Here is a 21,659-nt window from a genome sequence, read left to right as displayed (position 1 = left end):
CCCCCCCCCCCCCTATCCGCCCGGCCTGAGGGGACGTCTTCGTGGTTTGTCGGTGGTGGTTCTCCCCTTCTCGGCGGCCCTGAGGGGAAGTTACCTGCCGTGAGCGGAGGCCGGCGGCGGGCGGCCCTGAGGCGGGGAGCCCTGAGGAGGGGAGCCCTCGGCAACGCCCCGAGGGGAGGAGGGGGAAGGGGACTCCCACCCGCGGAGGTTGTTAACGGATTATAACTGCGGATCGCCCCAGGGCTGTGGAGAGGGGGTTGCGGAGGGTTTTGCGGCGTTTGGCCTCCCCCGGCCGCGGCTGGGAGGCTCAGAAAGTCTCCTTTGTGTGCTGGCTGTCCTGCTTCTCTGCCCCTAGTAACCTAGTTTTAGTGGCCGCCATCCCAACAGCTTGCTTAGATTGGTATTTTGGAGAGGCAGGCTGCCTTGAAAGCCCGGGAGGTATTGTTGGAAGAGAGCAAAGTCTCTGTAAACTGCAGAGCTTTGAGAGGCTGCGTGCTTGCTGTGCCCTGGCTGGTATTTAAGGAAACAACAGCAAACTTAGCAGTCAGACTTTTAGCAAGCGGGGATGTCATCTATTGCATTAATGCATTTTTCAGCAGTTGGTTATGTAAAACTTGCCAGCGTTATCGTGCATGCTTAGAACAGTAAGCATTTATTCACGGCTTGGCTCCTTTGCCAAAGGAGGTTTAAGGTCTTTGAAAATATTTTTGTCGTCTTGTTATTCCAAGAAATCATTCTTAAATGAATCTTTGCAAAAACTTAAAAAAAAAAAACAAACAAAAAAAACAAACAACAAAACCCCAACACCCAGAAACATGGCCTGGGGCATTTACTTAGAAGGAAAACCGGTTAAACTGTCAAGGTTACGCCCAATTAAAAAGACCATCTTGCAGGGAAAAAAATTAGGCAGCTTCAATTAGAATCTCTGTTTATGTAATTACCCTTTAAAAATATTAATTATATTTTGGTCTGTTTTAAAAGGATATTAAATTTGTAATAATATGGTTATCCACCTACGGTCCCAGATGATGATGAACATGATAGATACCCACAGTAAAGCAAGTGTGTGGAAAACAGTACATGACAAGAGCCAATTAGAAAAGCTGTGTACTTAACACGTTTTATTTGGTTACACATAAAGTGGGTGACACTGTGACTGAGGATCCCAAGCAGCGCCCGTCTTTGACTTGTCACAAGCCTTGCTGAAGCTGATGGACGTGATAGCTGCTTTCCTTTGGGGCTAAAGGAGGGAACAAGAGCTTAGACTATTTCTTGGAAGAGAGTAACCCAGATGATAGCCTGACGTGGGGTCTACTAATTAGAACAAAAAAAATGTGGTAGGCTTAGGAGGCCTCCTGAGATGAAAATAGAAAAGGTGAGGAGAATATTAAAGAAATACAGCATATGCTTTCCTAGTTCTTCTTATGTAGCATCAGTTTTTGGCCACTGTTTTTGTGGATGATGGTTGGTTTTGCTGTTGTTTTGTTAATCTGTTTAGATGTGTGGTCTGTAATAAGCTTCTTTGTAGAGGGAATATCTTTGTTGTGTTTATTTCTCACTTTTTTGTTCCAGCGTGCTTCTAATGATATCAGTCACCTGGATCACTGATAGCAGTATGTGTATTTTCCACATGCTGTACCCAATTCACTGTTCTTTTTGCTATGTGGTATAGTACTGCTGTATTCGGTATCTGATTTTTTTCAAAGCAGGAGTACTGTTGACAAGGATGGCCAGCTTGACTTTGCCCTGCTGCATCACTTTCAGAGCCTGTTTGTACAACAGCATGTATTCAGCACTTTTTATAACTAGCTGAAGCTTTGACTTTCTGAACTCTAGTGTTCTGTCTTAGGAAAAGGCATGTTATGCCTCCGGTTGGGTTGAGTGATAAACAGATGCATCTCTGAGATGGTCAGGCAAATATTGTGCTAGATGGACCTTTGGTCTGAAGCAATAAGGCTGTTCTTGATGGCTGAAGGTCTCTTGTTTCCTGCTACTCCAAACACTGGGAAGAACGCTGTCTGAAAATAGGCAAATGGCAAATAAGAGGCAGGGGTTCGATTTAGACATGTGTCTGTATTAAAAATCTGTGTTAAAAACAGCAAGAAAAGGAAAGCAACGGGGCAATAAAAGAAACATTTGTAGACTAGCTGGGAGAGAATAAACAAACGAGCTTTTGGGGGAGGCAGAGCCCTAGTTGAAAGTGAGGTTTGGGAGCGCAGTCAAGAAAACTTCTTGTCATTTAATCCCACTGTGCTGGGCAAAACAAAGCTCTTTCTACAGGCTTTGTTAATAAACAGGACTGTATTCAAGACGCGTATGATTCTGTCACCAGTTTTTCCTTCAAACAAAGAATTCAGAAGTCTATTGACAAAACTATTTGGGTCGAAAGGCGGGAGCAATATTAAAGTGATATATACATTATAACAAGCTTGTGATTTTGCCGTGCCTCTTGTTTTACTCTGCGACACGTCAACGTCAGTTGGTATCCGCAGAAGTTGTGGCACGATGCTTGCAGATCGCTAAACCCAGTTAGGGCCCCCTGAGCGAAAAAGGGCCTCCATGTGGGCATGGACCTGCCTTCAAGCCAAGCACACTGTAAGGCCTGGAGCCTGTTTTGTCTGATGAGCCATTTCTTTGCCTCCAGTTTCTAAAGCAATTGGTAGTTTAGGATTGCCAGATTTTAAAGCACAGGACCGCCACGTCTGTCCCGAAGCCCTGAAGCCCAGCTGTATTTCTGCTGTCACTCTTCCCTTCTGCACCCGACGTCCCTGTGGGCTGCTGTGGTGGCTGAGGAAGGCGGTGGTACCCTGCCCCAAGCAGCCTCCCCCCTGAAACCCCTGGTCCTCACCGGCTCTACAGGCAGCTGCCTCGGCCACGCAGGTTTTAAGGCATCAAAGCAAACCGTAAGGGGGGGTGGAAGCACAGTCAGCAATGGGATTTCCCATCCTTCGTACTCAATTCCCATATTGCATTCTAAAAGCGTACAGTAAATATGGAGGAAGACTGTATCTTGTATGTTTTGAATATGAGATGTATCGATTAGGTCCTGTGGTTGACGGTATGACTGGCAGCACTACTGACAGTACAGAGTCCAGCCCTTGTCTTGGCCATGTGGTCCCTGCGTGGTCTGCTGCCTGCTAGGGAGGGATGAGAGTTTGTTACAGTCTCTGTTTTCACACTTAGTTAAGTTCAATAACTCACCGCCAAGGTATAATAAAAACTAAATCATGATTGCTTTTAATCAGAGGATTTAATGTAAGAGCCATTACTGGCTGGAGTAGAAGCTGATCTGATTTTCCTTGGCCTGCCCTCTTCTTTTAAAATCAATTTTTGAGTGCGCAGTCTGCTTACACTTTTCATGTTCTTATTAGTTTCTCGGTTGTCCTCCCATAGATTACCTTCCCAAGAGTTTTAAGTGTCAGATTGCATATTTAGAGTCCCAGTGCAAGGATAATTTTATTATTTCATTTCACCAAGGTCTAAGTTGTAGTAGAAGAAGAGCGAGGCACGGTGGGGATGGCGTCTGGACGATGACATCTCCCACGGCGCAGCACTGCAGGCTCAGGCCAGGGGAAGAGCCTTTGAGGTTTCAGGGTGCTGTTTGCTGTGGCCCTTTTGTAGATTGGATCAGCTCTGGGGTGGGTCCTGTTCTCTGGAAGAGCCTTTTAATCTGTCTGCCTTGCCTCCTGTCCCAGGGGACGGAACAGAGCCAAAATCTGTCCTCAGATCTAAACAAGCGGTTAGTTGTTGTTCATGTGCTGACGAGGTTTGATACAAATCCTGCCAATTGATCGGTCTCATTTTCAGTCTTTTGGAATATTTACCTCACCAAACCCCAATGATGTTATATGTGCCAAATGCCAAATTTTTACCTTTTTTTTTTTTTAATCCTGTTGAACGGCGGTAGCTGGGAAGAAAGCTTTTTGGGTGATTACAGGTTTAAAAAAAACAGTGTTACTTAAGTCTTCTTAAAATGCAAATATAATTAGGGAGGTAGTTGTATAATCTGTTTAATATTATCTATTAAAATGTGCGTATACATAGCTTGTTTTAAAACATACCTTATTAGGAAGCTAGCTGCAGCCTATTATAATGATAATCTGAGTGGTTATGTTTATTAATATTTTGTAACTGGTGTTTGTCTTTAGTAGCATGGTAATAATTAATCTTAAATGTAATTGAATAGTGAGCTTTGACATAAAGTGGAACTTAACGTTGTTTTATGCAAACTTCTCTGAATTTAATCTTTTAATAATCAGATTTGAAATGACATTTATTTTTAGCCCGTGTTTTGGGAAAATACATGGAAAAGTGTATGCAATACAACAGCTTAGAATCTGGAAACAGAAGTGAGTATTCCCCTTTGTTGTTACTCTTGCCATTTCTCCCAAAGTGGTGCTGAAGTCAGAGTGTGTTACTGTGCAGCTGTGAGGAAGATGCCTGAAAATTAAGACCTATTTTTAAGGTCGCATTCCCCATTTTTTATTTCGGCGCTTACGTTTCACAAAGTAAAGCAAAGTCAGCCTTCACGGATAGCATTGCTCGAGCGATGCTCACAGACCTTTGGTGATGGTACCCCCACGCTTCTGCGGGCTGGCTGTGCGGCGGAGGGCCGGCCAGCCACGCCAGCTGGTGCCGAAGCATGCCGGGAGTCGTGTTTTTTTAGCAGGCATTCTGGGACTGCGAGTTTTTCTGCTCTACTTCCCGTCGGCCACGGCCTCGTATTTTGAGGTAGGATCTGCCCCGCGCTGAGGTGTGTGGATGGTGAGTGCCAAAGCTCCTTGACGGATGCTGGGGAGTAGAGCCCCCCGCGCCCCTCGTAGCTGCCAGACCTCCGGCTGCTCCTGCCTGCTCCTGCCTGCTCCTGCCTGCTCCTGCCTGCTCCTGCCTGCTCCTGCCTTCCCCGTCCACCCGTAACCCCTGCAGTGGGGGAGGGCTGCCAGGAGGACTTTATGCACAGCTTTCGGGGAGGTTGCTTGGGGTAGCTGTGGTGGGAGGCAGAGGTGTACAAAAGGTGGCCTCGGAGGCACGGCCTTGAGCTGTTCCTGTTACAGTGTGCCTTAAAAATACGTGCTCCTTCCGTGTACCTACATATTCCTATGTCTGAATTCAGTTGCATGGAGTTAATAGCATCTTTGATTGTTAGGAATGATTTTTGAAACCTCTTAAAGTGTTTGCAGTATTGATAACTCTTTCCTGTCTGGATATTATGATTTTTGAATTAATTTTTTTTTTGTTATTTTAATAAGACAATTACAGTTGTCACTTGTGCTTACTATTTTTGATTTGTGATGTGCACAGGGTAATTTTGTCACATAAAAAAGTTATTAAAATCTGGCTTGGAAAGCAGTTAATAGGTCATCTACTGCTCATAGCTCTGTAAAAGTTTTATGTGTGCTTATTTCTGCACAAATGTAACGCAGCAACATCTCTCTGAAAGGAGATAGCTTTTTTATTTAACATAGCAAAGTTATTTTGAAATTTCTGACTTCCTTGAAGGTCTGTGTCGTGCCATCGCTCAGGTTTCTTAGGCATTTAAAATCAGTAATTTTATTTCTGAGAGCTCAGGCAGAACAATACTACAAATCTTTTATTATTTGAGTACATTGCTTCTTAACAACATGGGTAAAAATGAGTTAGATGGTTCTAATTTCTATAATTAATTAATTAAATAAATTAAAATATAACATGAATATTTTAACAATGAGTTAATGATCATTAGCGCTTGACCAAACGACAATGGGCCATGTTGATCTGGAGCAATTCCAGTATCATCAGCAGAACTGGGTCTTTTGGAATTGAGTCTACATATGCCCCTGCACGACAAAGTCCAGGACTGTAGGTGATGAGCCGGTTTTGTACCTTTTGCTGTGTTCCTGGTAAAGGGAACGTGATCCCTCTGCTACAGCTGGTTTTAGTCATTAGAGCAATCCATGAGGGGGTATCTTTCGCTTTCTGTAAATTAAAGCCATCCTGAAGTTGCTGCTGTGGGTTCTATAGCACCTGCTGGATGGGGAATCTGAGGAAGGTGCAGAAGTGGGATAAAGGTCCTTCCCTCCTTCTGTAGGTAGTAAAGCAGGCATCCAGACAAGCAGGACGCAGTACTTCTGGTTTTACTGGATATTGCTCTTTCTTCAATGTGGACACATGGATGAAAGTAAATAGGTGATAATACCCAAGTTGAGTAGTTAGACTGTCATAGTAAGTTGTTAATAAAATGTCTGACGATGCACAGAAGGTCTTGTCACTGATGGGTAAAAAATAATTGCCTTAGAAAACTGAAGTGTATGTTTCAAGGAGATCCTATTGCAAAAGTTTCATGCTCTCATTTTCTCTGAATTCACTTTTTTGTAAAAATCAGTAGACATGGGATTGTGGCACTGGCAGTGATATTAAGGAGTGCTTCTTTATTTTTTAAACCTTTGCTGTGTGAGTAGTCCCAGAATACAAATGATTTCAATTTAGTCCTCTTGGTAGACCCTTGCACTCCAGTACAAATTTTTAGCGCACAGTAAGAATTCATAACAGTTTGCAATGTTGATGATATAAAATGAAGAGGAAAAGATCTTTCCTAGAGCAACGGTGATGCTAAGGGGAGCCTGTGTCCTGCAAAACTCTAGGCCAAGTGTCTCAGAAAAATACAGGGGTTGTATTTCAGAGTAGCAGCTTCTTACTCACTTTTTGGATGGAAAATATTTATGTCATTTATATGTAAATATATCATGGGAAGGAGTACACAAGGGACATAACACACTGCTGCTATGTCTTACATAGTACCTATATGGGTGAGTAATTTCTTGCAAGTGTATTGTAGTCCTGTTGACTAATCTGTTGCAAGGTCACCTTGATGTTACTAATGTCCTCCTGCCAATGTTATATCCTGTTATGGCAGTGGATATAATTCTGCACGTAATTCTGGACATTTCATACATTCTTTATATAGGATTCTGTACCTCTAGTATAGATTTGTCTTCTCTCAGCAACATTTTTCTTTCACCAGCAAGGCATGAAATGGTAGGATTTTTCCAATGAGACACATGGCAAAATGAAGCTGTTGCTGTAAAGCCTCATCTACAGCAGCTTTTCCACAACATAAATAAACTGTTTGAGTATGTGAGGGAAGAGACCTTTTCCAACCCTCAGCCAGTACAGTGGTGCTGATAAGAGTTTCTGGTTTAAACCAGGACTAAAACAGGAATAGTTTTGTCCATGACAGTTGCAATTGTGTTGGTGTACTAAAGAACAGGATTTGGACTTGATAGAGTTCTTATGTTTGTTTGGGTTTGATTTTTTTTCTAATAGAGTGCTCTCTTTTTCTAGATAATAACACTGGTCCATGTATTGTCTACTTTTAATTTCAGGTGGTGGGAAAAAAAGAAACAAAATGAAACCTTTCCAAAGTGTCTGTCTTTTCAAGAGCCTGCTTGCCAATTGCTACTGTCACGGTCAACTTCACAGCTGTCTTCTCCCTCCTGTTGCAAAGAAGATAGGTTATGTGGTGGGACTACACAACTGGGAATTTTGGAGGCCAAAATCTTTATTGGACACAGCAAGATTCACTCTGTCTTTTAAAAGTTGGCATAGGAAAAAACATCAGAATTCTCGAGCATTGTGGAAGCATGAGGCTGTGCAGAAGTATCTGGAGACTCTAAGCAAGGAATACCAGCAAGTTAGTCATCTGTTAAATGCTGACTCAATAAATGACTTTGAGCAAAGAACCCTGAGGAGAAGATGTGCTGATCTGTCCCCCATTGCAGCTGCATTTCAAGAAATCAAAGAGGCTGAAAGAGAAGTTCAGGAGTTAGAAGCTATGTGCAGAGGTAAGGAGAACACTACGTACTTGTTTCAAAATAGTAGCTTTGCTTGCGATAAACTTTATTGCCCAGCCTTTGAGGAAAGCTTTTAAATAAGTTAAGCCAGCCTTGGGACACTCTCTGGTCCTACCTGCTCCTGGGAGCTTGCGTGTTGCTAGGGCTTTCTGCATCCGGCCACATCCTTCCATTTTTCATCTCACCTCACTTCAGTTTGAGGTCTTTATACAGCCAACTTGGGAGAGTAGGGATCGTCTGGAATCTCAGGGCTATCCATCTAGCAGATATATTTTGGAAATGTTTGTTTTAATGTTGTTTTTTGATAGAACTGAGAGCAGTGTGAACTGAATAGGAAAAGAAATTAGAAGCCTGATACATTTGATAGATGCAGACTTCATAGAATCATAGAATGGTTTGGGTTGGAAGGCATCTTGATGATCATGTAGTTCCAACCCCCCTGCCACAGGCAGGGACACCTTCCACTAGCCCAGGTTGCTCCAAGCCCCATCCAACCTGGCCTTGAACACTGCCAGGGATGGGGCAGCCACAGCCTCTCTGGGCAACCTGTGCCAGTGCCTCACCGCCCTCACAGTGAACAACTTCTTCCTTGCATCTAATCTAAATCTACCCTCTCTCAGTTTAAAGCCACTACCCCTTGTCCTATCACTACATGCCCTTGTAAAAAGTCCCTCTCCAGCTATCTTGTAGGCCCCCTTTAGGTACTGGAAGGCTGCTATAAGGTCTCCCTGGAGCCTTCTCTTCTCCAGGCTGAACAACCCCAACTCTCTCAGCCTGTCTTCATAGGAGAGGGGCTCCAGCCCTCTGATCATCTTTGTGGCCCTCCTCTGGACCTGCTCCAACAGGTCCATGTCCTTCTTATGTTGGTGGCCCCAGAGCTGAACGCAGTACTGCAGGTGGGGTCTCACGAGAGCAGAGTAGAGGGGCAGAATCCCCTCCCTCAACCTCTTGGTCATGCTTCGTTTGATGCAGCCCAGGATGTGGTTGGCTTTCTGGGCTCCAAATGCACATTGCCAAGTCATGTGGAGCTTATTGTCAACCAATACCCCCAAGTCCTTCTCTTCAGGGCTGCTCTCAATCCACTTCTCACCCAGCTTGAACTTGTGCTTGGGATTGTCCCAACCCACATGCACTTGGCCTTGTTGATCTTGATGGGGTTTGCACAGGCCCACCTGTCAAGTTCCCTCTGGATGGCACCCCTTCCCTCCAGCCTGTTGACCGCACCACACAGCTTGGTGTCAATGGCAAACTTGCTGAGGGTGCCCTCAATCCCACTGTCCTCATTGCTGACAAAGATGTTAAGCAGTGCCAGTCCCAATACCGACCCCTGAGGAACACCACTTGTCGCTGGTCTCCATTTGGATATCGAGCCATTGATGGCAACTCTTTGAGTGTGACCATCCAGCCGATTCCTTATCCACTGAGTGGTCCGTCCATCAAATCCGTGTCTCTCCAATTTAGAGACAAGGATGCTGTGTGGGACACTGTCAAATGCTTTGCACAAGTCCAGGTAGATGACGTCAGGTACTCTTCCCTTGTCCACCAACTCTATCCCCGTTGTAGAAGGCCACCAAAATTGTTGGGCAGGATTTGCCCTTGGTGAAGCCATGTTGGCCATCACCAATCACCTCCTTATTTTCCATGTGCCTTAGCGTAGTTTTCAGGAGGATCTGCTTCATGATCACAGAAGTGATCATGTGCTTACTGAGCACAGAAGTGAGACTGACTGGCCTGTAGTTCCCTGGGTCTTCCTTTTTTCCCTTTTTAAAAATGGGGGTTATGTTTCCCCTTTTCCAGTCAGTGGGAACTTCCCTGGACTGCCACGACTCCTCAACTATGATGGATAGTGGCTTAGCCACTTCATCCGCCGGTTCCCTCATGATCTGCAGATGCATCTCATCAGGTCCCATGGACTTGTGCACCTTCAGCTTCCTTAGATGGTCTCAAACCTGATCTTCTTATTTATTCTCCCAGTCTCTGCCTTTGCCTTCTGCAACTTGGGCAGTGTGGCTGGAGCAGTTGCCAGTGAAGATTGTGTTATTTAAAATGGGATTCCATCTAGCCAGTTCAGTGATACTTGTTGAGCTAATTACATGAACTTTCTTTAGGCCCTGAATTGTTAGCTTCCAACTGAAATGACAAAAGCTAATATTTCTTTGAAGATAGTTGAGGAGTCCTTCAAGGAATAAAAATTGATGGTTGTCTAAGAAGCTGCTGCTTTTCAATACTTGGCTACAGTAGCAGCTGTACTGTACTGTCACTGTTTTTGATACTGTTCAGGAATAAGAAAGTACATAGGGAATAAAAGAATTGGCAATATTTTGAGAAAAAAAAATTGTTAAAAGTATGAGAAGGTGTACACAGTAGCAAAGAAAAAATGTCATCCATTCTGCCACACCCATAGGTATTAAGCCAAGAGAGGGAAACATTTGCCTGGAGAGAATGGGGCTTACATTAAAGAAGTGAAACAAGGAAAAAGCAAAGGACAGGAGAAACGGGTAGCCAGGGCTGTAAATGAAGGAGGATGAAAGTTTTCAGAGAAAGAACCAAGGGGTGTTGACAAAACAGTAAAAGCCATATTGAAATAAAGCTAGTGAAAATGTAACTTGTTTATAAAGGTAGAAAACATTTGTTTTCTTTAATTTTAGAGATAAATAGGTATTTGTGCTTTTGGAAAAAATGGTGGTTATTGAAAATGTTTTAATCCCCAATCCTTTAAAGTTCTCTTCACTGGAGGAAGAGGAAAGGAGTCAAGGTAAGGAGGGACAAAAATTTAACACTGAGAAAGAAATGTTCTTGGAAGAATTAGAAAATATTAAGAAAACACTGGAAAATTCATATTATACTTCAACTTAAAAAGGCTCATTTTTTATCAAGTAAATATAATGAAGAATCTTTCTAATTCTATAAGTTATAATGTGGATGAAAGAGTGAGCTCTAGTTGAAAGAAGGGAAAATAAAATGAAGGAAAATTACAACCAAGAAGTTAATTAAATGGAGTTATTTAAATTATTCTATCTGTAGTGTTTATCATGTGGCCAAGTTAAAACACAGATGTTCCCTTCATTTCACTGCTCTTTGCTTTCTGTTTAGCTCCATAACTGACCTGCTTGTCTGTAGTACCTGAATTCCTCACAATTGCTATAGGATTTTATGTTTGCAACACTCAGTGGAGCAGAAAAATATAATTTCCTGGTTTGCCACTGGTGATGTGAGTCATGGGGTAAATTAAGTGAATTCTTAAAGGTCAGGTTTGCAGGGAGGTAGGAATGCGACACCAATCCTTTGAACCTTAAGCTTGTTGGTTACCACTAGTCCATTCTTTCATCTCTGCTGCCAGTAGTTAATTTGATACTGTTTATCGAACTAATCAATAATGAAGCTTTTTGGAGCAGCTAGCAGCCTTTGATTCTGTACCAGCTTTGGGTTGGAGCTGTGACAGACTGGTAGGGAAATTTATACAGTTCTTGCCTTATGTACAGGGCATGCCAGGTTCAAGTGTTGATCTGACATCTTTTATTTAAGGAAAAAAAACCCCAGAGCATAGATTAAAAATGGTGATTCGGAGAAGCTGCTGCTGTCCTTGCCCAGTACACAAAGTTGATTCAACATCCCAGCCCATTTAGTTCTTAAGACTCGCTGCTGAGGCCACAGTAAATGTGTGTGTGTGTAGCTGCTGTGAACGGGAACCAGGCTCCAGATGCCCACAGATGTGGAGCCCGTGGTCCTTGTGCCGGCCTTTGAGACACCCGATTCCTGCCGCAGAATCCAGAGCTCAGGCAACTGGTCCTGCAAGATGAGGAGATGCATTCCGCTATTGAGTGTCTGGTTTTATGCTACGTCTGAGGCAAACCAATGGTTTCCATGCTGGCCACAAGGCATAAGACCTTTTTCTCCTTTTTGTTGCTTTTTTTCCTTCGCTTTCACTCCCAGCTGTTCAAAGCTGTCTTCCCCCACTCCCCCATTTGTGCTGGTAATTGTCGAGTTGTAAATTAAATCTCGTTCAACTTGGCATGGTAAAATACATTATTTATTTAGCCAGACCTGTTTTTTTCTTTCGCTGAGTTAAATTGGTTTACTTTCTGATGAGATGAGTGACAGAGCCACTCCTCAGCTGGTAGAACAGTGGCAAGAAAGATGAAAAGGAGAGTGTGCTCCCTATTTTGGCAGTGGCAGGTTTTCCACTTGACTCCAACTGTCTTCCAAGTTTCTAATTAGTGTATAATCTAATACTAAGTGATTAGCATCTTTAATTATTGTAAACTGGACCCTCCATAGGAGAAAAGGTTTGGAGCTTCTGCTAGCTTTACCTGAGAATGTTTCCTAGTTTGGTAGTAAGCTCTGAAATGTAGGAAGGGGCAATCTAATCTCAGAATCATCGAATAATGTAGTTTGAAGAGGACCTCTGAAGATCATTTGGTCTGATGTCCTGCTGAAAGCAGGACCAATTAAAGCAGGTTGCCCAGAGCCTTGTCCAGTTAAGTTTGGAATATATCCAAGGACAGAGATCCTACAACGTCTCTGAGCCCCTGTTCCAGTGTCTGACCACCCTTAGGGTGAAAGTAATTTTCCTAATATCTAATCAGAATTTCCTGTATTCCAGCTTATGTCTCCTTTTATCACGATATACAGAGTCTGTCTCCACCTTTTCAGTGTCTTTCTGTTAGGTAGCTGTACACAGCAGTAAAACCTTCCCTCCCCCTGCTTTTCTTAAGGCTGAACAAACACAGTTTTCTCAGTCTCTTGTCATACATTCTTTGATCCAGCCCTTGGCCATCTTGGTGGTTCTCAACTAAGACTCACTCCCATATTTCCATGCCTTTCTTTTACTGGGGAGCTCAAAACTGGACACGGTACTGCAGATTGTGGTCTTATGTGCTGAAGAGAGGGGAAGGGAATCTCCTTAAGCAAAGCAAAGAGTTCAAGTGAGGTCTCCCACATCCTGATGACTTGCATCCATAACTCCCACATCTCAGTGATCTCTTGAATAGGAGACAGAAGGTTAGAAACCTCATTATTATTGTCATACCATTATTTGTACTGCTCACCTTAATGAGTTGTCTACAAATTGTTGAATATATCGGTGTTTCTGGGTAAGTCTAGAAACAAAAAATTTTGTTGCATGAAAAATTGTCATAAGGGAAACAGAGGCACTTCTTGTCTGCAGGCATGTTTTTGATGTATTTTGTCAAATCCATTTGTGGATTTACCCCTGGACTGTCAATCTATGTGACATATAACTGAGAGTGAGTAACTGTCATGTGGGACTGGCATCTATTTGAGGCAGACTTTGAGCCATAAGGTAGAGATTGAGAGGTAAGGTATCCGCTACTCCTTCTAGCACACCTGAAAAATATGATCATTTAGTTAGCAATATGCATCTTGGCTTGGGCTGTTCTTACTTGATATTTCATGCTGGCAAAATGCAACTGCAAGCTTTTATGTGCTGTGATGCATGTCTTTGGTCAGCTGTATGACAATTTGCTCTATGCTAGGTGAGATTGGCTAACATCTATTCCTGTTATTGGAATTCAGAGCTAGACAGCAGAGATGAGAAACAACTTCTAGAGCTTGCCTTAGAAGAGAAGGAAACCCTGGATAAACAAATCAACATGTTGTGCAGAAAGGTGAGCCTGAGATAAAATTATACAGCTTTGTAAATAAAGATGTCAGAAAAAAGTTGCTTTGTGATCTTATCAATAGACTCTGACACTTGCATTTAATGAAACAGAAGTCCAGCTTCTATATTCTCCCTGGAAAGAAGTGGCAACATTAATTATTAGTAAGCTTCTTACTGACAATTATGTCTTAGAAGCTTATTATTTTAGTCACTTTTGCTTGCTTGCTTGTCTGTCTGCACATGCTGAAGGGGATTAAAAAAATGGTGAGTCTGTGCTATTGAGACCTGATATGACATCCTAGTAACTGTTTGTGGCAGCGAAGCATGAAGTCTTGAAAGATTTCTGATTGGAACTTGCAGTTTTTCATTTGCTCTTCAGCACCCCATGAGTGGGGAAATTAATTATAAGCAGAGAAGCTGAAATGATTCAGTGGAGAGCTCTATGTTTGGGCTCATTTCTACATTCAGATTGAAATAATATGAAATAGGACTTTCTGAAAAATAAGATTAATGTAAAGATTGGCTGGGTTATAGCTAATAACTTTGTGTTCATAGGTAGTTGGGGCTGGAGTGGGTGACCTGACACCTGACTTTTCAGGATTGAATTTTCAGCTAGCTTTCCTGTGGATGCACCAGCATATCCCATTTCCACACTGACTGCACTGAGTTGCAATGGCCATTGGACGGTTTTTAGTCTTACTTAGTAGTTTGCCAAAAGAAATCAGTGGTTGTGTGCACTCAAGCTGTGGCAATTGTGAAGGCTGGCTGTAAATTTGATTAAGAGGAGATACAGAGTCATGAAGGAGATAATGACATTCTTTTTTTTTTTTTTCCTTTTCAGCTTTTCCAGCTTCTAGTGCCAAAGGAAAAATATGATAGAAGTCATGTCATATTAGAAGTGACAGCTGGCAGAACAACTGGAGGTCAGCAAAGTCCCCACAGTAAAGATTACTTCAAACCTCCATCCAACTTTATTAAACCTCTTATGGGTTATTCTTAATGCCTTTTTATACTTTAATGGTATAAAGTAATAACTTTCTAAAGAAGAGCATTAATCTGTCTAATGACTGTGGTTAGAGTTGCAGCTAAATCTAAAAACTGGTGGCTGCCATTTTGTGAACTGCTATTTATGTTGTAGTGCCTTTATATTTTTAGGAGACATCTGCCAACAGTTCACTAAAGAAATGTTTGAGATGTACCAGAACTATGCAGACTATAAACATTGGACCTTTGACATCGTGAACTATACGCCGGCTGAGATAGGTACAGTAGTTCTTTGGGCATTCCACCAAGACAATGAAATTAAAAGCAGTGTTTCTGTGCTATATTTGTCACACATTATTTGTCTCTGTAGGTGGGTTGCATCATGCTGCTGCTCATATTTCAGGAGATGATGTCTACAGGCATCTGAAATATGAAGGAGGGACTCATCGAGTCCAGAGGATCCCTGAGACGGGCCTATCATCAAGAATGCAGCGTATTCACACTGGGACAATGTCAGTTATTGTCCTCCCTCAGCCAGAGGAGGTAAACTAACTAATTTGGGTGGTAAGGCGGTGTATCCCTGCTCACCCATTTTGGCATTGGAGTACGTGTTATTTAAAACCATGTTACTGTTACTGTTTGGGGATTTTACTGATACTCAAGTGCTTTGTGCAAGTCCCAGCAAGTGAACCACAAGTTCTCTGTCTCTGGAAGGTGATAGTCCTTGGCTCTGTACTTTACATGTTTAAATGGGTCATCAGAAGCAACTTTGCAGAGATTTGCTGTTGCCTGAAATGACATGTAAATCAATGATTGTTTCAATGAGTATTCCAGCCCCAACACCCACAAAGCTGACTGCTATGAGTAAGCCAATTTTAAATTACGTAATGTATTAAGACAGGGAATATATCCAAGAAAATATTCAGTGTTGCATAGTAACGTGATTCTGCATGTCCTTTTGATTTTTTTGGTTTCATTTAAATTATTGGTGTCCTTCTCTGTTAAATCAAGGACAGTGTGCTTTGAATTTGAATGAGTGAGTGTGTTGGCTAGTCTTTCTGAGATCTCACTGATAGTGACAGTTCTCACTTAAACCAGCAATTTACACTCAAAATAAACAAAACCAGATCCTGTAGGCTTTCCGTGCACATTCCCCTGCTTCCTTGTAATGCTTTCCTTGCCATATTGACCAGATCTGAATGTTCCTTTCCCATCCACTGAGGTCAAACTATGGTCCAGGTCATCATGGACTCATATTTCCAATGCTGCGATCCCTACTTGGATCTGGATACACCTATTTTTTCCTCAGTTTGATGTTTTTAAGCACTGTTGCAAGAGTCATTCAGGCTTGATGCATGAACAAGATCCTTGCACTGCTGTTTAGAAGTAGTTTTGGGTTATTTGTTTATTTCTTAGTCTCCCTGCCAAAGCTAGTGGTTTTATAAAAAGTTGTTCATTTTGCTTTGTTTCACACGCACACACATACTTTGTTTTGTGAAGGACTTGGAGAGAGAGTTTGAAAAAATAAGTGAAATATTTAAAGCATCACTTGCTTTACAGAGATACTTGACACTGCATTTTTTTTAAGTATAATAATTATAGCTGTTACTCAGGAACAGTTGTAAAGGAGCAAATTTTTGAGAAGTAATTTTTGTTTTTACACCGAGTATCATTGACATTCAAATATTTTTAGAATGAGTAGAAAGTAGTAATTTTCTTTGATTCTAGGTTGATGTTAAAGTGGATCCCAAAGATTTGCGTATAGATACATTTAGGGCCAAAGGAGCAGGCGGACAACATGTTAACAAAACTGATAGTGCTGTGAGAATTGTACACCTTCCCACAGGTATGTCTGACTGTATTTCGTACTTTTAATCACCCTAAATCTGTATCCTGCAGAGAAAGCTTGTGATCCTGCAAGTTGTCTCTTAGAATGAGTTTGCAGGGTTGGGCCTTATACCAAAAAAAGAAAGTAGTCCCCCCCTGGTTCTGCCCCTCTTCTAGCAAGGCAACATGCAAGAAAAGAGGTATGTACCAGTGGCACAATGGTCAGCAAGTTGCTATTATGCCAGTGTTGTCTTCACAGGGAGTGTTTAATGAATACACTGCCTTTGAAGGATGAAAGAACAAATGGAGAGTGACAGGGATGGGATGGAAGATGTAAATAATTCGTGCTGTGTGCTCTCTACCTTCAGGAATAATGGCCGTTGGCAACCAAGGGCATGCTTTGCCTAGCTGGAACCTGTGCAGTTACATGACTGAGAAAAAAGGAGGCTTGAAGATTTTCATTCAGTACTAGATAATGCTATCATATGTTGAATAGGAAGGAAAATGTATACTAATGGGAAGGTAGCGTATAGATAGACTGGGCCACTCTGTCTTTATCGGGGTTTGCTTGTACTGAAATTCAGTGGGCTTCTATCTCTCCAGATGCAGAATCTCTTTGGGCACAGGAAATTCCAGTAGTGCCCTGAAAACAGCTGTTTCCTATATGCCTTTTTATTTCAGAAATCAAATGAGAAGTAAAAATAGTACTAAATCTCTTTTAAAGACCTTTACTTTATTTCATTATTCATAATTAAGTCCAAGACTCACCAGTACTGTTTAGACACCCTTCTCTGCTAGAATAATGAATTTGCCAGTCTCCAAGAGCTTATCAAGACTAAGACTTTAAAAACTTGTTATAGACTGTTTTAAACATGCTGCTTTAGACTGTGCAGATTACATTTTTATCATGTGATAGGTAATTGGAGTGAACCTGTTTTCTGGAGGCAGTGTCAGAAACTTGTTTGCTTCATGAAATTTCAAAATATCCCTGACTTTTCTGTAGCCCTGAACAAAGCCCCTGGTGCAGCTGTGAAGAGTTTAAAAACATACTAATGGTTCTGAGCAGTGTGTTAAAATGACTTTTTATCCTACAGCTGAAAGGCCCTACAAACCAGCACTCTGGAAGGTTTCATTTGCCTAATGTGTTAGAATTAATTTGGCTTGTTTGTTCTTTGTTATAATGGGCTTTTGATCTGAGCTCTCTTGAATCCCTCTGTAAAGGACTGGCGGTTGAGTGCCAGCAGGAGCGATCACAGCAGATGAACAAGGAAATAGCCCTGCGGACACTGAGGGCTAAGCTGTACCAGCAGATCATTGAAAAACAGCTAAGTCAAGAGCAGAGTGCCAGAAAACTGCAGGTGAGAACATGTGATGCTGAAATTTGGAGAGGGTGCTGTGTTGTAGATATTTTTCTGATCTTTTTGAGTGACAGTGACAGAGCAAGTGAGTGTGTGTGTCTAATCAGGCGTGCTTACAAAGAAGAATCTTGTATTTTTAAATGGTAAGTCTGCTTTTTACTTATCCCAGTTCAATGCTATTCTAGACTTCTCAGGCAATGAAGGAGAGACATCAACTGTAGCTGGAAGAAGAAGAGTCAAAAGACTTGCTGGGATTATCCGAAAGGCAACACTCAAACAGCATGTACTGAATCCCCCTATTAAGGCCAGAGTTACACAAATAGAGCATCAGTGAAAAGTTATTTTCCATGAGAACTAGGATCAGAACTTCTCAAAGTTGTATTTCAACCTGTTTCTAAACCAGACTGATAAGACCACACAGACCTTTTGCAAGAAACAACTATATAAACAATCCTGCCACTACATGGTTAGGTAGCAGTTTCTTTGATATGTTTAGGTAATCTTTTAAGGAAGCTTCCATAAAAAAGTTACCTCAAGTTACACTGCAAAGTGTGCTTTTCTCTTGAAATGTGCTGTCATTCGTTTCCCATTCTTTGAGTATTTACCCATTTGTGGTGCAAACTTCAACAGTGATCGTCAGGAATAAAAATACTTCAGAATTACAGAATTATTCAGTACTCCAAAGCTTCCAGCTTAGCTATTTAGTCATTCATTTCAGGTTGCATTTAAATGTATTGTTCCTGCAGATTATTAACCCAGTCATTGTAAGCAGCAAGCCATTTATCTTTTGTTATTAATTTTAGCTTGAGAGCCTTTAAAGCTGCACAAAGGACTTAGATGTACATTTATGTGAATACTACAGAAAATCAGGCAAAAGTAAATTATCTTTCCTAATGTTTCAGAATTTATTCAATAAATTGCTTGTTTTGAAATTATACATGTTGGGTGCAGATGAAATTTTCAAAAAAGCCCTTTGAAGCAGACACCTATTTCTCTAAGCAGTTTTTAGCATTTAATTCTCCATTTTAATAAAGTGTTTAACCACACAACAGTGCTACATTTGGATTTCTGTTTTAAAACTTTTAGAATTGCTTGCAGTCTTGCACTTTACCACTAGAGGACTACTCTTCGTGTTCTTAATTTTCTCCTCTTTCAGTGCTAATCTCCAACAGCCAAACGTTAGTGGAACCGCTTTGCCACACGTTGGCTGTGCTGCTTCTGTTATTAATGGTGCCTACTTGCATTAGTTTTGGTGGGAGCTACAACCCCCCAGAAAAGAAAAACACTCTTACATTTTTGAACTAAGGACTTGTATAGTCATAGCTCTTGCCTTACATGACTTCTGAGAGTTAATGGAACTCTTCCAGCTACAGGGCTGGAAGAGAAGTGTACTGGAGGATTTAAAAACATGGTCTGTGATACTGAATCCCAAATAATACAGTTTAGTAATGCTGCAATATTTAAAAAAAAACATATGCTAAGCCAATGACTGCTAAGTTTGTAGTTGGAACAGGCTGATCCATTTAAGTTTATTCTAGTATGCTGTTTTAGAGTAGTATGTGATTTATTTTTTTAAACACAATATAATAGAATTTGTTTTTTGCTGCTTCACTACAGTTGGGAACAAGAGCCCAGTCAGAGAGAATTCGTACTTACAACTTCACCCAGGACAGAGTCACTGACCACAGGATCTCGTATGATGCACGCAATATCAGGGTAATGATCGCTTATGAGAGTATTTAAAGTTACATACTTATGTGTACCATTAGAAGAAAAAATTAACTTAGTGCAAGCAATTTAATAAATATGAGGAAATAAGATAGCTGGTTGTGCTCTGACAGAATATCGTACATTCAGAAAGCTTAAACTTTCTTTCCTGTCTTCTTGTAAGTAGTGTTAAAGATGACCGGCACAGGATAGAATTCGCTGGCCTGTTTCTCTGTGTGTTTTTTCTCCTGCTATAGGAGTGAAAAATGATCAAGCATGTCATCCCCAGTGAACTCCATTAGTCCCTTGGCCAAACTGGGCAAGCAGCATTTGAGATTCTTGAAGCTTAGTACATCCAAAAGAAAAACCTGACACAAAGGACTTTTTTTTTTTTATAAGCCACTATTTTCTTCCTCCTAATGCCAGGGTGAAGAAAGAGAGAAACTTTTGTGTTTGCCTCGCAGGCCACAGCTAAGAGAAACTGAATGCTTTCATTTTAAGATTACTGGAGGTCTTATTTCTGAGTAAATCTGTACATACGACTTCAATCATATTTATTGTTTTTTTACAGGGAAACAAATACCTAATAATGCATTTTTCTATATTAAATTTATGAAAATGTTTTGAATTTTAGGACAAAGTTTAGGGTGACCCTTCAATATTTTGGCTTAGGTATCCAGTTTAGTGTAAGTGCTCTTGTGTAAGGAGCAACACTTTTGGAACTGTACCCCCCCAGCGTCCTGGGTAACTTCAGAGAACACAGGGCATGCCGAGTATGGAAGGGTTCATACGGAATGGAGTGGGGAACAGGTACACAAATACCATGGTGGAGGAGGATGGGAAGAAGTTCCACGATCGTGTAAAAATGATGTGTTTTGTTAGTCGAGCTTTTCAGTTACTTAGCGTTGGGAACTCGTTACTTTTCTTGAACGAAACTGGAACGGTAAACTGCCTAACAAAAGTCAGTTGAGCTTTGCTTGTAAAACAAAGTAGTTCTTGGCATGAACAGACAGTGTTTAAATCAAGTTCTTCAATCCTTGATTGTTCTTGCTAGGGGATTTTCATGTATACGCATGGGTTACACGAAAGAATGGCAGGAAGGCACCAGTAGCTCCTTTTGTTGCTGCCAAAATCAGTGTGCTTTTCACAGGCGGCCAGCCGAAGTCCCGCTGCTGTGCACCACGGGGGAGCCGCAAAGATGAGCAAGTGGATGCACCAAGATAAGACTGCAGGCAAAGTGCATTCCAGGAGCTCCTCGTTTGAGTCGTCAAGAATTTCAGAATAATACTGATGTACAGTCAGTAATGCTGTTGTCTGTTTTTGTTTTTTTCGTAGGAAATTCTAAGTGGGAAAGAAGCACTGGATAAGCTGATCAACAGACTGCTGGAGTTTGCAGAGATAGAGGCTGTCACCGAATATCTAGAAAATTTGCAGGCTTTAGAAGGAGGAGGCTGCTGAAGACCTTGTGTAGAGTTAAAGCAAAAATGTTAAGTTCGGTCGCAAAACAAAACAGATGCCATTTGTTAGATGATAGACTAATTAAAATCTATGCCTCTCTTTTTCAGTGTGTGATGATACTACTCTTTTTTTATATTTTGGTGCAAATGGGTTGAATTTATTACAACAGCCATAGCAGAAAAGAACAAGCTCGGAGCACTGTGTGCACATGCCTTCTGTCTTGGCAATGTAGCTTTGTTAAGCCGGTTCTTCTCTTGACCGTATTGCAGCTGGAATGATACAGAATTGTGGTGATGGAGCAGAAGAAACACCACATAGTGCACGTTTTGTTTTGGGGTGGGAAATGTTCCTCTCCAGGTAAAAGAACCTAAGCTCCCCAAACACAGTTGAGAATCTGGCCTCACGAACACTACTTATTTTTATCCATTGATCGGGTAAGCTTCCTAAATGTATTCCCTCAAAAATAAGTCTGTGTTATGATGCTTTGTTTTTTAGGGTGAATATACCAAAGCAAAGGGAGCGATCTCAGGCAAGGGGCCGGAATCTTAAGGGAGAAGCCTGTCAGCTTTCTTCCAGTTATTCTTGGGTCAGCTTAGGGTGGGTCTGGACCACATGCTGCAGTGGCGTGTAAAAGTGTTTTTTCAAATTAAGTTGATGAGATCCTGGAAGGAGTTCAGCAGTGATAACAGGCAGCTCCCTGCTTCTTGGCAGAGAAAGCAAGTTCATAGTGTAGCTGCATTTTAGCAAATGGCGTAGCTGTGGAATTCAGCGTCTGCCTTGATGTCTTTGGGAGGGCGATCCAAGTATCTACAGAGCACGCTCGGCTTTAACAGGAGTTGCGTTTTGCGTTTTCACCGAAGCGCGTGCTGCGCAATA

General features: G+C 41.7%; 1 protein-coding gene across 3 annotated transcripts; it reads left to right on the top strand.

The window, feature by feature from the left end:
- The first annotated feature begins 29 nt into the window (after window positions 1-29).
- MTRF1 (mitochondrial translation release factor 1) lies at window positions 30-20,884 on the top strand. Of its 3 annotated transcripts, none has more exons than XM_049815859.1 (11): window positions 30-3,638; window positions 4,284-4,349; window positions 7,362-7,820; window positions 13,365-13,456; window positions 14,291-14,372; window positions 14,605-14,712; window positions 14,804-14,976; window positions 16,162-16,279; window positions 17,482-17,618; window positions 19,236-19,334; window positions 20,661-20,884. In XM_049815859.1, the coding sequence occupies exons 2-11, from the start codon at window positions 4,304-4,306 to the stop codon at window positions 20,781-20,783; spliced, it is 1,437 nt and encodes a 478-aa protein (XP_049671816.1). In that variant the 5' UTR covers window positions 30-3,638; window positions 4,284-4,303; the 3' UTR covers window positions 20,784-20,884. The 3 variants fall into 3 exon arrangements, with proteins under 3 accessions (XP_049671816.1, XP_049671817.1, XP_049671818.1); XM_049815860.1 differs by having other exon boundaries at window positions 31-3,638; window positions 4,284-4,764; XM_049815861.1 differs by lacking the exon at window positions 30-3,638 and adding an exon at window positions 4,510-4,764 and having other exon boundaries at window positions 4,297-4,349.
- The last annotated feature ends 775 nt before the right edge of the window (window positions 20,885-21,659 follow it).

This window comes from Accipiter gentilis, chromosome 13, assembly GCF_929443795.1.
Source record: "Accipiter gentilis chromosome 13, bAccGen1.1, whole genome shotgun sequence".
NCBI classification, from domain to species: domain Eukaryota; kingdom Metazoa; phylum Chordata; class Aves; order Accipitriformes; family Accipitridae; genus Astur; species Astur gentilis.
This window is presented reverse-complemented; position numbering and strand designations above follow the sequence as displayed.